The sequence below is a fragment of the Sus scrofa genome, chromosome 9 (assembly GCF_000003025.6).
Source record: "Sus scrofa isolate TJ Tabasco breed Duroc chromosome 9, Sscrofa11.1, whole genome shotgun sequence".
Lineage (NCBI taxonomy): Eukaryota > Metazoa > Chordata > Mammalia > Artiodactyla > Suidae > Sus > Sus scrofa.
The window spans coordinates 47969512-47984549 of record NC_010451.4 but is presented as its reverse complement, the minus strand read 5'-3'; the positions used below and the strand labels follow the sequence as shown (position 1 = coordinate 47984549).

General features: G+C 53.1%; 1 protein-coding gene across 2 annotated transcripts in view; it reads right to left on the bottom strand.

Annotated features, from left to right (window-relative positions):
• GRIK4 (glutamate ionotropic receptor kainate type subunit 4) overlaps positions 1-15038 on the bottom strand; it is a 455817-nt gene that overhangs the window by 111254 nt on the left and 329525 nt on the right. For both annotated transcript variants that reach the window (XM_021062992.1, XM_021062991.1), the window contains 3 exons: positions 13681-13842; positions 3815-3967; positions 2839-2943 (listed from right to left, as the gene is read on the bottom strand). In XM_021062992.1, the coding sequence (XP_020918651.1) occupies positions 2839-2943; positions 3815-3967; positions 13681-13842 (420 nt within the window). The remainder of the gene's footprint in view (positions 1-2838; positions 2944-3814; positions 3968-13680; positions 13843-15038) is intronic.

The following is a 15038-nucleotide window of genomic DNA, read 5'->3' as shown; positions in this document are numbered from 1 at the left end:
CTAATGATTCAGACAGTCCTGCAGCCCAGCAGCTGGTAAAGCCGGGCAGAGTGGGGGCCGGTGGAGAAGCAGAGATAAGGGGAAGAGGTACTTTGAGCCTAATGAGCTGTTCTTCAAGAGAAGGGTGGGATCAGGGCCACCAGCCAACACTGCCACCGCAGGTGTTGCCTGATGGAAGTGGGCTCTTTCTGGGGAGCATCAGAAAGCAGGGCTGAGGACCAAAGGGAGCTTCTCAAAACCTGAGCCTGGGTTTACGGAATGGGTCTGGGTCTGGCATAAGTGCTATTCTCCTAGCCGCTGTTTCTCCCCATTATTCCCTCCAAACCTTCGCTTTCCAGAGCCTGTTTTACTTTTCCTGTAGCACTTAGCTACACGAGTACATTGCATAGTTTTGTCTGCCTGTTGTCTATCCCTTACTAGAATATAGGCTCCATGAAAGCAGGCACTGCGCGCATTCTTAACCTCTGCCTAGAAGACAGCCTGGCACGTCTGTGTTGAAGATATGTATTGAAAAAATGAATAGTTCTTTATTTTGCATCCCCCAAACACACTGGGACTAGGGAAGTGTGCCTGACAATTTTCCTCCAGGCTGGCGGCTTCATTTGTTTTGAGAATTACGAGCCCGAGGGCACAATTTGAGTTTAATAACCCAAAATTGCACTTATTTTTTCCTCATCAGTCTGTCTCAGCAGACAGTGGGTTCTCTCAGTGCGGAGAGCGTGCCTTTCCCCGTTTTGTTTTCTCTGTGCCCAGCCCAGAACCTGACACACAGGATGAGCCCGATACAGGATTTGTTAGATCAATGAAATGACCATTTGGGGATCTTCCATCCCACTTAACTTCTGTCCCATTTGGGAAGTTATGAAAAATGGTAGCTGATGTCATTGTTTAAAAAACATGGAGCCCTGAGCTTAAGAAGTTGATGCCAGAGCACCTCTCTCAGTCTGGGACTCAGGCCTTTTGCTTTGTTGTCTTCCAAGAAGGGTGAGCTGTCCCAGCAAAATCACTTTCCTCCTAGAGGGCCCTCCCCTGGACCCCATTAGAAGGGCTGAATCTGTGTCTCTCAGACACAAGGACAGAGTGGCAGGATGCAGATGTGACAGCCCTCCCAGCTCAGCCCAGGATGTCATCAGGATCACATCGGCTCCCAGGCCCTCTGCTAGGTCTACCCCATCAGACTCTTATGAGGTGGAGTCTAAAAATCTGCATTTTTAACGAATTAACAAGGTGATTCTGATGCATCATTTGTCATAGCAGTTAAGAACTTGGGCTGCAGAGTCCAAACCAGCAGCTATTACTAACTGTTCAAGGCCAAGTCAACCAGTCTCCTGGAGCCTCAGTTTTCTCACTTGTAAAATGGGGATTAGTAAAAAGCACCTTCTTTGTAGGATTAAATAACAAAATACAGATGGCACATTTAATGTGGTATGTAGCCCATGGTAAGAGCTTAATAAATGATAGCTCCATGATGATGATGGTGGTGGTGGTGGAGATGATGATGGTGGGAATGGTGAAGATGATGGTGGGGGTGGTGGAGATGATGATGGTGGGAATGGTGAAGATGATGGTGGGGGTGGTGGAGATGATGATGGTGGAGGTGGTGAAGAAGATGATGGGGGTGGGGGTGGAGATGATGATGGGGGTGGTGAAGAAGATGATGGTAGTGGTGAAGATGGTGATGATGGTGGTGGTTGTGGTGGTGAAGAAGATGATGGTGGTATTGGTGGTATTGGTGAAGATGACGGTGGTGGTGTGAAGATGGTGATGATAGTGGTGGTGGAGATGATGGTGGGGGTGGTGGTTGTGGTGGTGAAGAAGATGATGGTGGTACCGGTGAAGATGATGGTGGGGGTGGTGAAGATGATGGTGGTGGGGGTAGAGATGGTGATGATAATGGTGGTGGAGATGATGGTGGGGCTGGTAGTGGTTGAAGAGGATTTATGATAAAGAGGATGACTCCTCATAATCTCCTGGAAAGGTGATTCTGTGACTCTCTCAGTGGTATGTTCCCTGGTTTAGTCACTCTAATAGTCAGGAGGCTCATCAATTTGCCTGCTTCCTGCTGTACCGAGTGCATCGTTTCCTACTTCTCAGGCTTTTTTAAGGTTGGAGAAAGGATAGACCAAGAATAAAGAGTGGACTGTTGGGATGATGAAGAAGTTGGGAGACCTTCAGAGAGGCACTTGGGGTGACTGCCAGAATTTCTGTTTCCTCTGATGTAAGAGAATTGGAGGGAAGGAGACTGAGAAGGTTAATGGAGGAGAATGAGAAAGGAGGAGGGAGTTGAAAGGAGCTCCAGAGGACAAGCATCCCTGAGCTGAGGGTGTAGACAGGGAGCAGCCAGGAGCGGAAGGGTGTGACTGGCATGGGGGTAGGCGGGGGTGGGGCTTGGTCGGAAAGGAGCCGAAGGGAGAGACCGTCTGCGACAACAACGAAGAGATTCCCCAGCCCCCATGAGATCTGATCTGTGCAACTCAGAACCTCACACTGGTTCTAGGGTTCCCCAAGCCTCAGGGGATAGAGTAATCCAAACAGTGCAAAGGCCTGGGATTCCTTACTTATGTGTTGTCCTTTTGCTTCCTCTCTTCCCCTGTAAGGCACCAGTGCCTCCCTCTTGGTATTTTGCTGGGGCTGAGGCCCCTGACCCACTCTGGCTGATCCTGGGGCAGGAAGTGGGGAGCCAGTGCCTGCCAGGAGCCTTGTACAGGACGCAGCCTGTTGCTCTTGGGAGTGACTGAGAGTAGGAGGCCATCCTGAGTGCCAAGGAGAAATGGGTCAGGGACAGAGGAAGGAACTAGGAGGAGGGATCTGCCACTATGGTAGCAGAGCTGGGCTTACCTGCCGAAAACCATTCCTTGTGAACTGCAAGATTTTCAAGGCATAGTTGGACCTCTGGCCTTTGCTGTTGAATTCAATGTGGCCGGTGAGACCTTCCAATTCTACCTGTCCAAGAGAGAGTGAGTTACAGCACCAAACAGGCCCCGCCTCCCACGTAGCCCCAGGCGAGCATTCCACCACATAGCTAAGGATGCCTCAGAAAGGGAAAGCCATCAAGATCCAGTCTCTGGTCCACCCCCCAGCCACAGGATCTTGAGAGCCTGAAAATGATCTCTGGAACTAATGTAGAATTGGCCAGGGCTGGGGAAGGAAAAGTTGCCCCAGACCCAATGACCTGGCCGCTCTGACATAAAACAACTTGATGCGGACATGCTAGCTTGAACTCAGAACTCCCTGAGCGCCTCCTCTAGGCCCTTGGCTGTGAAGAGCATTACTGGTCCTTGGGTGCCCACCCACCCCCAGCCTGCAAGAAGTCAGGATGACCTGACTCTAAAGCAAAATTTCAGCCACGCCACACCAGGCTTCTCTGATGGGAGCTGGCTTCTTACATGTGTGAGAATCCATGTCCATCCTACTAGAGGTAGCTTGGCTGGGAGAACGCTGGGGAACCCCGGCATCAGGCCAGAGGGCTGATCCTGCAGTGCCCTGAGGGATCATGGTCTACGGCAGCAGCATCATCTATCCATCCCCACTCCTGCAAAGTTTTGCAGGGACCTCTGAGCCAAGAGGTCAAGTTCCAAGCCTAGAATCCAGGGACTCCCTCATAGGCTAAGGCTCAAGGGCCACTGCCTTGTACACAAACTCGCCATGGATTCTCGTGGTTTTTTAGGGAACACATGTGACTGATGATCCCCTGAATGGGGTCACCACAGATCGCTGCTTCCCCCTAGGGCAAGGGCCCTAGAATAGTAACCCCCGACACACACACACACCCCAAAGGCCGGGCATGCCCGCCGGGGGCCCCGCCGCCCCTCACCATGCGCAGGTAGTTCATGAGGCTGGTGCCATGCTGCCAGATCTGGGCCGAGCCACAGGACAGGGGCTTCACACCAATCTCCTGGCTGCGGTTCAGCTCCTGCACTGCTGTCACCACAGCATAGACGGCGTCAAACAGCAGGGCTGAGGACAGCTGAGAGAGGGCAGAGAGCGGGGCAGAGAGAGGAAGTGAAAAGGAAGGAGAGGGAAGGAGGAAGAAGGCAGAAGAGGAGGACGAGAGAAAAGCCAAACAGAGAAAGTAAGGACGGGTCTCCGATGCCCTTGACCCACTGCCAATTCCACTTCCCTTAGGAGTCCAGGTGCCAAGGTGATCTAGTGGTGGCCAAGGCATCTCTGAAACTGGCCCCTCAAGCCAGCTCAAATCATCTTGAGGGTATCTCTTTCTTTGTCCCAGGGAAGTAGTAACTTCCAAGGATCTGAAAAACCCAGGAAGGAGGCAGGGTGCCTCTCTCAGGAGGTGGAAGGAACCCAGCCACTGCCCTCAGATTTGCCCATTCTGCAAGGCTCAGGTGAAGGTCACTTCCTCCTGGAAGACCCCTATGATATCATGTTTTCCTAGATACAGTCTATTTTGTATATTCAATATGATGGAGCACTCATGAAGTACAGGATGAGTTCAAAGCCCAAAGACCCTGTTCCTGTGACAGATTAGAGTGGAATGGGGAGGGGGATGGGGAGACAGGACACAAATAAAGGCAACATGAGACTGAGTGAGATGGGCTCCAAAGGTCTCTTTTTTTTGGGGGGGGGGTCCCCAAAGGGGAAGATACTTTATCTGGTTGGGCGATGAAGAAAATCTTTCCCAAAGGGGAAGATACTTTATCTGGTTGGGTGATCAAGAAAATCTTTCCAGTCCAGCACTGGAACTGAGCACTGAAGGATTTTGGTGGAAAAGTGACTGAGTCTGGGGTGGGGAGCTGCTGGGGGAGAAAGGCATTCTGGCGGGGGTAGAAGGGGGAGCTGCGGGAGCAAGGACAGTGGGGGTGTGAAGCACACCTGGGAGCAGGGGAGATGGGAGAAGAAGCAATAAACCAGAAGTGAGGCGAGGGGGTGGGGGGATTGCCTTAAAGTCAGGGGAGGGGTGGGTGCAGCTGTTTTTCCATATTTTCACCTCCCTGTGTGACTGCAAGCGCTTAGGGCAGGAATGTGCAGGGCCTCAATCCCTCTTTCCTACATTGCTTCTAGCGTCTGGACCTGGCGCACAGGAGGCCCCCAAGACGTAGCTCCTGAATGGAATTACATTTTGAGTGAAATCCATGTACAAGCCTTACTCTGAACATACATCCAGTTAACGGGCTGCCTGTGGGCTTTGGGGCGGGGAAGGCCGTGGATCTGGGTGGAGATGGTGGGAGCAGAACAGAAGATGCCTGTCCTTGGGAAACGTGCCATCTGGGGAGGTGACCACCCTCTGTTGTGTTAGCGACAAGGGAACCTACTGAGTGTGAATGACTGCAGGGTGGACACTGCACTGGGGCCCGGAGGGAAGGTGAGACCCCCTCGTGGGAGGAGGGACATGCGGCTCAGGAAGCCAAGGTGTGGCTTCAGTGCAAAGCAAGTTCCTTCCGTGAACTGTGACAGTCCACACAGGCAGTCAGCAGCATCCCTTCAAAGCCTAAACCATTGAGAACACTCTGCATGTGGCGCCTTACAACCGTCCTCCTGCCTGGCTGGGCCCTGGATCTCCAGCCCCTCCAAGGCAGGTGGCAGGCAGGCCATCCTGTGACCTCTTGGATTTTGTCCAAGCTCCCCAGAGAGTAAGCAGCCTGAGATAGCGAGGTGCAGGAGAAAGAGCCTGATACTTGGAACACTGAACCCCGAGCCTAGATCCCTGGCCTCGCTGATGTGCTGAGTGCCGTGGGCAGCTGCGCAACCGCGGGGTCAGCCAGCTGCCTGTACGGAAGGAGGCAGCATGCCTGCCTCGTGGGTCTGTCCAAGCACCCTATAAACCAGAGTCAGGCTCACCCTTCCTGAGGGGAGGGGCGGTGCACCCCCAGGTGCCCCCACGTGTCTGCAGGTGCTCAGGGAGCATAGGTGGCTGAACTAGGACCCTGGGGAGTAGAAAAAACAGGGTGCTACAGGGCAGAAAAACGGGCTGGGAAGAGGGACTCATTTCCCCACAGCTGAGCTCCAGGTTGGGCAAGGAGGCCTGTGATGGGAACTGAGAGGGCTGACTTTGGATAATCTGATAATCTTTCTAGAAGGCAGTGAGAAGGGAAAGCAGCCAATTAAAGTTCTCTGCCCCAATTCCAGTTCCCTTTTTTTCCCCCGCATTGCAAAACTGCCTGACCGGTGTGCTCTTACCACTCCCCTTCACCCCCTCTCTTCCTCTTTCCTTCCTTCCACCTGCTTCTTTCCTTTCTTCCCACATCTAGTCAGCCCCTGCCATCGGCAGGTACTGCAGACCTCAGCATCTCTGGTTCTCCCCAAGACATCCAGCCAGGCGTGGGCCATTGTGCCCCCTCTGCCTTCCCTGGGGCTTCTGCCCTTCTGGCTCCATCGCCTTTCTTTTCTGTTGTCTGGTCCCAAAGCCACCTGTGATATGGAGCCCAAGCAGGGAGGGGCGCTCAAAACGCATGATCAAGGTCAGTGGAAACCTCGCTCAGTCCAGCTGACCAGCCTTGCTGCTCAGAGTCCATCCATCACTTTCCACGCTCTTTCCACCCACTGCCCTTCCGCCTTGACGCTCAGCTCCTCCTTCCCTTGATTCAAGGCTCACCTGCCTGGCACCAGATACTTCTGGGCAAGCCTACAGCTGTCCTTGTCCTTTGCATATAATTCATTTCCCCCAGCACGTGTGGCTCCTTTATTAATGGACCTCTCACGTTTCCTTGCCAGAGGATGTATGGAAATTATGAACACTATAGACTCTGCCTTTCCAGCTCAGACAAACATCTACCTGGGGCGGTGGCGGCGGGCAGGGAGGGCAGGGGGGAGATGGCTCACCCAGATTGACGCTGGCTTCTCCATCCTTCTGTTTGGCTATTTAAACGATGCTGTGAACTAATTTCTGTCTCCCTTGCCTCCCGGTTCATCTCTCCATCTTGAGATTCTCAAATCCACTAGTGTCAGAACTGGAAGGGATCCTAGAAATCAACTAGTCCAACTCGTTTTACAAAAGAAGAAGGACTTCAGATGGGACAGAACTAGAATGGGACCCAGCACCCCTTCTCTAGGCTGGTTTCCGCCCCTGTCTGCAGCAGTCTCTCCCCCTCCCTTCCCGACAAGGCTCCTGACAAGTGCGGGTGTCACTGCTCCATCAGAATTGTTCCAATATGCCCCAGGCCAGCATGGGGCAGTCTTTCTAGATGCAGTTACCTTCTCAACAGCAGACAAGCGTATGAGAGTCTCGGGCCAGAGCTGGGGGCAGGGAAAGGTGATGGGCAGGCTCTCTGCTGCCCTGGATTTGGTCATCACCCAGTTTACCTCCTGTTCTGACTGGTTGTTTGTCCTCAAGTTAGCCCCTTGCTTAAGAGCCACATGGAAGCTTTGCTGGAGCAGGACTATGAGGGGGCATTTAAAGGGTATCACCACCAGTTGCCTGCCTAGCACCCCTCTCCCCTCCCTCCTCCCTAATAGAAGCCCCCGTTTCCTTCAAGTGTCCTCCCCTCCCCAAGTGGCCAGGTGCTTCGGGGTAGCTTTTACCCAGCACCTGACCCTGACCCAACCCCAGCTCCTGGAGTGGTCCTGGAGTCAGCCCATCTCCCTCTGCCCATATGTGATGCAGAACAGGGCAGGTGGCCCAATTCTGACCAATGGGTGTGAACTGAGGCCTGGAGTGAAGCGCTGCTTCTCAGAAGGGCTTCCTGTCTCTAAGAGACGCAGTCCTTCCTCCTCCCCTGAACATGACTGGGTCTGGACATGACAACTGGACCTGTCCTAGCCATTCCGGCTCCAGCCTTGAGGATGCAGCTGACACCAAGGGCAACAGAGCAGGTGCAAGGAACCTGGGTTTCCAATGACATCACTCCAGGGTCTGCCCTACATGTGGACTTGCTGTGACATGAAATAACACACTTCCCTCTTGCCGGAGGCCATTTAATTCTGGATTTCCATTAAGGGAAGCTCAGAGCATCCTCACTGGCACTACCACCCTTGGGGGGACCCCCTTCCTCTCAGGTGTCCTGTTGCCCCCAGCCCCCCAGAGAGGCCTGACCTCATCCCCTGTCTAAGGCCCTTTCTTCTTCTTTCGAGGCCGTGCACTGGTCCCCGGAGACCCATATTGCTGCAGACTTGCAGACACAGCTCACCAGGCCATTTCTCACATCCTCCCACCAGGCCCCAAGCTCTTTCCTGCCACATGGTTGTCACTTTTCCCACTCTGTCTGGGATGCGGTTTTCTTGGCTGATGCTCCCTTATTAGCAAGTGATCCAGATGCTGGGAGATCGGTGTGCGCCTGTGCATGGTGTTCTTTGGCATCTTGAACTCCAGGAGCCTTCAAGGTTCTTCAAGTGCTTCTAGTAATTACACCTCCAACAAGGGATGCTGGGGGTAGGGAGATGGATCAGGGAGCAGACGGAGAGGATAGCCTCAAGGTTCCTCTCTCCTCTCCATCTTGCCTTCAGAGAGGTGACATGGGTGACGTGTCCTCCGTGTGCTCTAGGCATCACAGGTCCTTTCTGTTCAGTCTGGGCTGCTTTGAACTGAAGCCCCAAACATCTTTTCCCAGCTCCATCCCCTAAAGGTCCTCTGTCTATAACCAGGCAGCGGCGGTTCCCCTCTCCCAGGTTCCCGGCAATCAGCCCACGTCTGTCATCTGGATCCCCTCTCTGCCAACCTGTCCCCCATCCACACTCCTCCAGCTCATCCCTCGGCCTCCTTGCCGCCAATCTCCTCCTCTCACCCAGTTTCACCTCCAAAGGTGTGAGAGTCTGTAATTTCTGCCCCATCACCTTTTCCATCTCACTTCAGCTCTCCATCCTGAAGCATCTTTTGCTCTCCTCATTGCTTTCTCCCTCTACCATTACCTACTAATTTAGCTCTGGAAGGCATTTGGGCTTGCAGCTGGGGAAACGTTCTGGTACCCAAAGAGCACTCCATCCAGGTCTCCGCTACTGGGCCCGAGATGCCCACTGTCTCCACCCCTTCCCATCGTCCATCCCGCTTCCCTTTCCTGAGCTGAGCCGTCTCTGCTCCCCATCCGTGCATGTGTGCCTCTGGGTCTTGTCTCTGCTTCTCCTGGCCTGTCTCTTCTAAATATTAAATCCCCCAAATGACTCAATCCTCATTTAAAATCCTCTCCTCTTTCTTGGCTGCAAAATGTTGCTTGGCAAACACCCTCGACTCTCTTGTTTTTATATTTTCATTTAGTTCTTCATTGTTGTCTTCTCTGGAGCTGTTTGTAAATTGTTTAGGGGAATGAGAGGCTCTGTATAAATTAAGATGAATCAATTTGACTCAGGGAATAGTGGCAGAGTTTCTCCTCCTACCCACCAAGTAAAAATAAGACTATCTTCTAAACATACACCTGTAACCCTCATGCCCCCGACACTCCCAGATCACCAGATTCCCAGAGTCCTCTTCAGTGGCCATTTATCTCTGAACTGCTATCACTTAAACGCTGCCCCCTCCAAGAGAATACCAGGGTAGGAACCATTCAAATCTCATGGAGTAGTTCTTACAATCTGGGTTTCATTCAATGAAATAAATACTTAATTACAAACATCTGTTTTAGCCTAAATTCTAATTACTTAATCTAGCCATCTGTAATTTTAATGATTTCCCACAATTTTTGTTCTTTGCCGCGTGATGAATGGGAGTGGCACGTGAATCCAGCGGGGATGTGTCTCAGCTCATGACACTGTCTTCTGCTGGCATCATCTCCAGCAAGAAGCACGTTTGCAGCCCGCTGGCAGCCACCTGGCAGGCACGGCCGGGAGGGGGTGGCACTGGGCTTTTTCCTTTGATGGTCACCCCTCCCTGTGGCACCTCCCTTGGCATTGGGCCCCCTTTCCAGCAAGCTCCACCTGGAACATCACGGGCTGACTGGGAAGGTGAGGACGTTAGGAGGAAAAGAAATAGAGAAGAAAAGAGGAAGAAAACAAAGGGAACGTGGAGGGTGGAAGAGACTTCGGAAAGAGAAAGAAAGGAAGGCAGAAACAGGGACGAGGAAGGTGGAAAGGGAAGAGTGAGGGGAGAGGATGAGAGATGGAAAAGGGAGAGGACAGAATTCATGGACAGAGGAGGGGAGAGGGCACAGGGCCTCGGAGAGCGAGGGCAGGACAGTAGGGCCCTCCCAGACGGTGTGGCTGCAGCCTCTTAGAAAGCAGGGTGGGGAAACAAACCAGCCTGTGCTTTCCTGGAACTGACTGCTTCTCGCCTTCCAGCTCCCCAGCAAATGTAAGAGCTGGGCTGTTTGGGCTGGGAATTTCTGCCCCCAGAGAGAGAGGGGACAGCACCACTTTGCCAAAGGTAGATGCTAAAAGCAAGAAGCCTTGACGAAGAATTGCTGCTGTTGGATGCTGTGAGCTTCACACATTCTTCTAGGTGAGGAACTTCTGTCTCACCTCCCCTTGCTCCTCGAGGGCCACAGAGACCCTGGAAGGTTCTAGAAGCTACAGTCCAGGCTTCGTTGCAGTACCATCCTCTGGAGGCCCTGGGCAGGCCACCTGGCTCTCCTGTGCCTTGGTTTCCTCATCTGTCAGAAAAGGGTACACGACCACTCTTGTCTGTTGTTAGGATGCCATGTGGCAGGAAAGGAGCTCAAAGTGGGATACTTGCAAGCATCGTGGTTCAGCATTCTTCAGCTTGGGCATTCTTCTCTCTTGGGTGAGAGCCAGTGGAAGGAGCGCCCCATCTCCTAAGATACCAGGGACCCGCGTCCCCATTTCACCGACAAGAAAACCAAGGGGCTCAGCTAAGAGAAGGACAAAAGCAAAACGAGAATCTGTGGCCCAGGGCTGCCTGCTATGCCCCTCCGGTGACCAGGTCCAGGTCTAAGGCTCACATTCTTCTCCCCACCCTGAACCCGCCCTGGGAAATAGCTTGCAGGGCGTGTGGCCCAGCCTACTCTTTCTCCTTTCTCTACCTCCAGCCCCGAGGGAGCCTCCAGAGATCCTCCTGTCCCCAAAGGTCCCCCAGACATTCTTGGATTAGGATTAGGAGGTCTGAGAATAGATTGAGAAGGAGAAGAATGAAGTCGGGTTTTCTCTCTTTTCCACTGTCTGGGGCTGCTCCCACATGATGGGTACCTGATCCCGGGCCAGGAACAAGTCAGGGTGTGGCCCGTGCCCTGGAGACCTTCATTTTATTTTATTTTATTTTATTTTTGTCTTTTCTAGGGCCATTCCCGCGGCATATGGAGGTTCCCAAGCTAGGGGTCTAATCGGAGCTGTAGCTGCCGGCCTACGCCAGAGCCACAGCAACGCGGGATCCGAGCCGCGTCTGCAACCTACACCACAGCTCACGGCAACGCCAGATCGTTAACCCACTGAGCAAGGGCAGGGACCGAACCCGCAACCTCATGGTTCCTAGTCGGATTCGTTAACCACTGCGCCACAACAGGAACTCCCCTGGAGACCTTTAGACTCTGCAGAGCATCCCACATGCAATAGATGAGCAGTGGTTACTAGCCTCCTCCAGTCAGCACTGAGGGGCTGCCCTCTGCTTCCACGGGCACAGCATACCCATTGGAACCACTGTCCTAGAGGTGGGGACAGACCTTGCTCCCCACACTGTGGCGCTCCTCTGTGATGGGTTTTACGTGACGGGCCCCCATCCTTCACCCTGCTCTGTACTCAGGCCCTTTGCCACGTGACTGCACTTTTCCCTCTTCATTCATTCTCTGTCGATTTCTTCCTTCCCTGACTCTCAGTTTGTGTGTCTGTGGCTTTCTCTGGCCAAGAAAACGAGGTGGAAGTCACAGTGTGCCTGTTCTGGGAGCCTAGGACTAAGAGGTCCTGTGCATTTCCACTTGCTTTGCCACCCTTCCGCCACCACCATGAGGACAGGCCGAGCTGGCCTGCTGGGCCAGGACAAGGATGAGAGGCACGTGGAGCAGAGCTGCCCCAGGCTAGATCAGCCACCCCCATGGGTTGAGCGCACTCAGTCAGATCAGCGGAGCAGCCTGGATGCACCAGCTTAGATTAGCTGATCCCTAGCTGACCCTCAGATGCACAAGCTCCATAAATGTTCATTGTTGGAAATTGGTGAGATTGGGTGGGGGGAGGGTTTTTACACAGCATTTTTGTTGCAAAAGCTACCTGAGATATTTACTAACACTTTTCCCAGTGTCTGGCAGATGGAATGTTAAATAAACTCATTTGATGAATAACCGTGAATTGAGGATGGACACATAGCCCACGTTATCTTCCAAACCATCCTCTAAGATGGTCAGATATAACTGCCTCAAATTCGAGATAAGGAATCTGAACCCCAGAAGGGTTACATAGCTACCTAAGATGGCACAGCAAGAAAATGGCAAGGCGGATATTTGAATTCAGATCCTGCGCCTCTGAGGCCAGTGCTCTTTCCAGCACGTGGGAGCCTGTCCAGAGCCGGCCCCACAGCCCCGTGAACGGCACTGCCTGGCTTGCTATCAGGTCTGTAGAAGCTACCACATCAGGTACCAACAGCCTTTCATCTGCCTGTTTGCAGTCAGTGTGAGCACAAATGGAAGGACTGAATCCCTCGGAGGGAAATCGGCGATGTGGCACTGGGACCTTCAATGTCACTAGGCCAGACGCCAAACATGGACCCATTTAGATTGGTGAGGAGGTGGCAGGTTTGGTTTCTTCTCTGATACTGAGCTGTGGGGCTCTGAAGTGTGTCGGCACCTACTGAGTGATGATGCAGGCAAGACTAGGAGCACAGCGCCGGTCCCTGCCAGGAGGAATGAGCCTGGTCCTACCCATGACCTTGCGCTTGAGGTCATCCTCCCTCTCCCCTAAGCCGCTGGGGCTGAGAACTCCCTTCCTTCAGATGTTTCGCTCCTGTCCAATCCTTCCTATGGAATCTTCCCTCTTTCAGGTCTAAAGTTCCCTGTTGGGATGTGCTCTGTCACCTTGAGAACCTTGTCTCCTTCTCCCATCTGGTTCCCTGATCAAAGGTCCCTGAGCTTTGCATGACCTCCGACCCCTTAGCAAGTTAGGTGGGTATCACATGAGCTGCCTGGTGGGGCTTTGGGAGGCTGAAATGTAACCCGGCTAGGAAAGATCCAGAAAGCCACACAATCCCATCTCCTGAGGGCCTGCCTTTCGGCAAATGGATATGAGCAGACATTCCTGACCTGCCCCACAGAGTAAGGACATCCGATCCGGTGGAGAACAGCAAGAAACCCTTGCCTCCATCACACACATGCAGGGGAAGGAAGGGCAGGGAGGAAGGATGCGGGTGAGGCACACAGAAGCTTCATGGGATGAGCTCTGCTGGGGGCGGTGGTCCAGGGCCATGAAAGGGCACCAGGCCAGGAATCTCAGAATCTAGTTTCACCGGCAAAGGGCTTGGGGTTTGCCCTTGAAATCCCGCTCCTTCGCCCCCATTCCCTGCCCAGGCTTCAGCCCATCTGAGAAATGAGGGAGCAGATCAGCAGAGAGGCCCTCCCATTGCAACCTTTTGGATCCTAAGCTCAGGCAGGTCCCATCCACAGTATTATCAGGTGTCTGAGCACAGACAGGACAAAATGACAACTTGGGGCCTTCACACGTTATCCTCCTTCCGACTTCTCTGCCCCTGCAGCTTACTGCTCACTACTTCCCCAAACGTGACCTTGTAACCACTTTCTGGCACTTCCACAACCCCTTTATGTTTAGGTCTGGAGAAGGCTGGAGTCCAGGGGAGAGGGGTGGCCCACAAAGGGGGGTGCACGTGGTGGCAAAGGGGCACCAGGGAGGGACCTGGTGGGCACTTACCGCGGGCCCTGTGAAGGGCACGTGGTCACAGTTCTCCTGCCAGGACTGGTTGAGGCTCTGGGCAAACTCTTGGAAGAAAGCGTGGGACTGGTTGAAAATGGAAAATCCCAGGATGTTGACGCGATCATCCACGAGGCTGTCCATCCTCTGGAGCGAGAACTCCTGGAAGATGCAGCAGGCAAAGCAGGTTAGGACGGGAAGAGCGGGGCAGACTCTGCGGGAGCACAGCTGGGCATCTCGTTCTAGCCAGATGGACACCACTGCCAGGCACTCTGCTGGGCAGGACGGCCCGGGGATGACTGAGAGCGCCTCTTTGCTGCACTCACAGTGTTGGGGTGCAGGAGGGAGAACAAGAGAAGTGAGCAGAATGAGTTCTAAGAAAGGCATGTGTGAGATGCACTGGGTGGGAGCGAAAGAAAAACACGAATGAGCTGGTGGAGGAAGGACTGCATCTGCAGAAGGTGTGACCCCTGAGCTGCATATTGAAGGATGTATAGTCCTTTTCTGGTAGAAAATGAGGATGGACAAAAGCTATGCCAGACGAAGTCTCCATGGATACAAAGGCATGGAGGTGAGACGGGGCGTGGGTGCCCGAGGTGGACTTTGACAGTAGCATCGTGCCTCAAAGTATGTCCACAGAATACCTGCCATCAGACTCCCAGGGTATCTTTCTTAAAAGCTGTGATCCCCACACCCCACCTGATACCAACCGAATGCAGATCTCGAGAGCTGAGGCCCAGGAGTCTGCATTTTCAGCAGGGCACACAGTCACATGCATACCAGTCACTGGGTCAGCCCTAGGATGCATGGGGCCCGGGGGGATGGTGAGAGAGGAAGCTGGAGACAGCAGGGGCCAGAGCACAGGGGCCTGGATGCCTGGCGGGGACGCTTGCCCTTTATCCTATAGTGATGGGACCTGAGGGCACTACCAGCAGAGGAGTGACAAAATCAAGTTTGCTTTCTAACAATTTCAACCTGACAGTCTGCAGTTCATTTGTAAGCATCAACAGTAAGCATCTTGACTGTGCCATTATTTGTTATTATTTTTGTATTCATTTAACAAACATTTAAGTGCTTCTTATATGCCAAGAGGAATGTTCTAGACACAGAAGATATAAACAAAAAACACTTCTCCTGAGTCCAGGAACTTGCAGGTTAGAGGAAGAGACAGATTGTAAGCAAATAAATAAACATACAATGCCAGATATCTATGGGGTGTGAGGGTGGGGGCTGCTACTTTATTTTTGCTTTTTTTTTTTTTGCTATTTCTTGGGCCGCTCCCGCGGCTCATGGAGATTCCCAGGCTAGGGGTCTAATAGGAGCCGTAGCCATCAGCCTACGCCAGAGCCACAGCAACG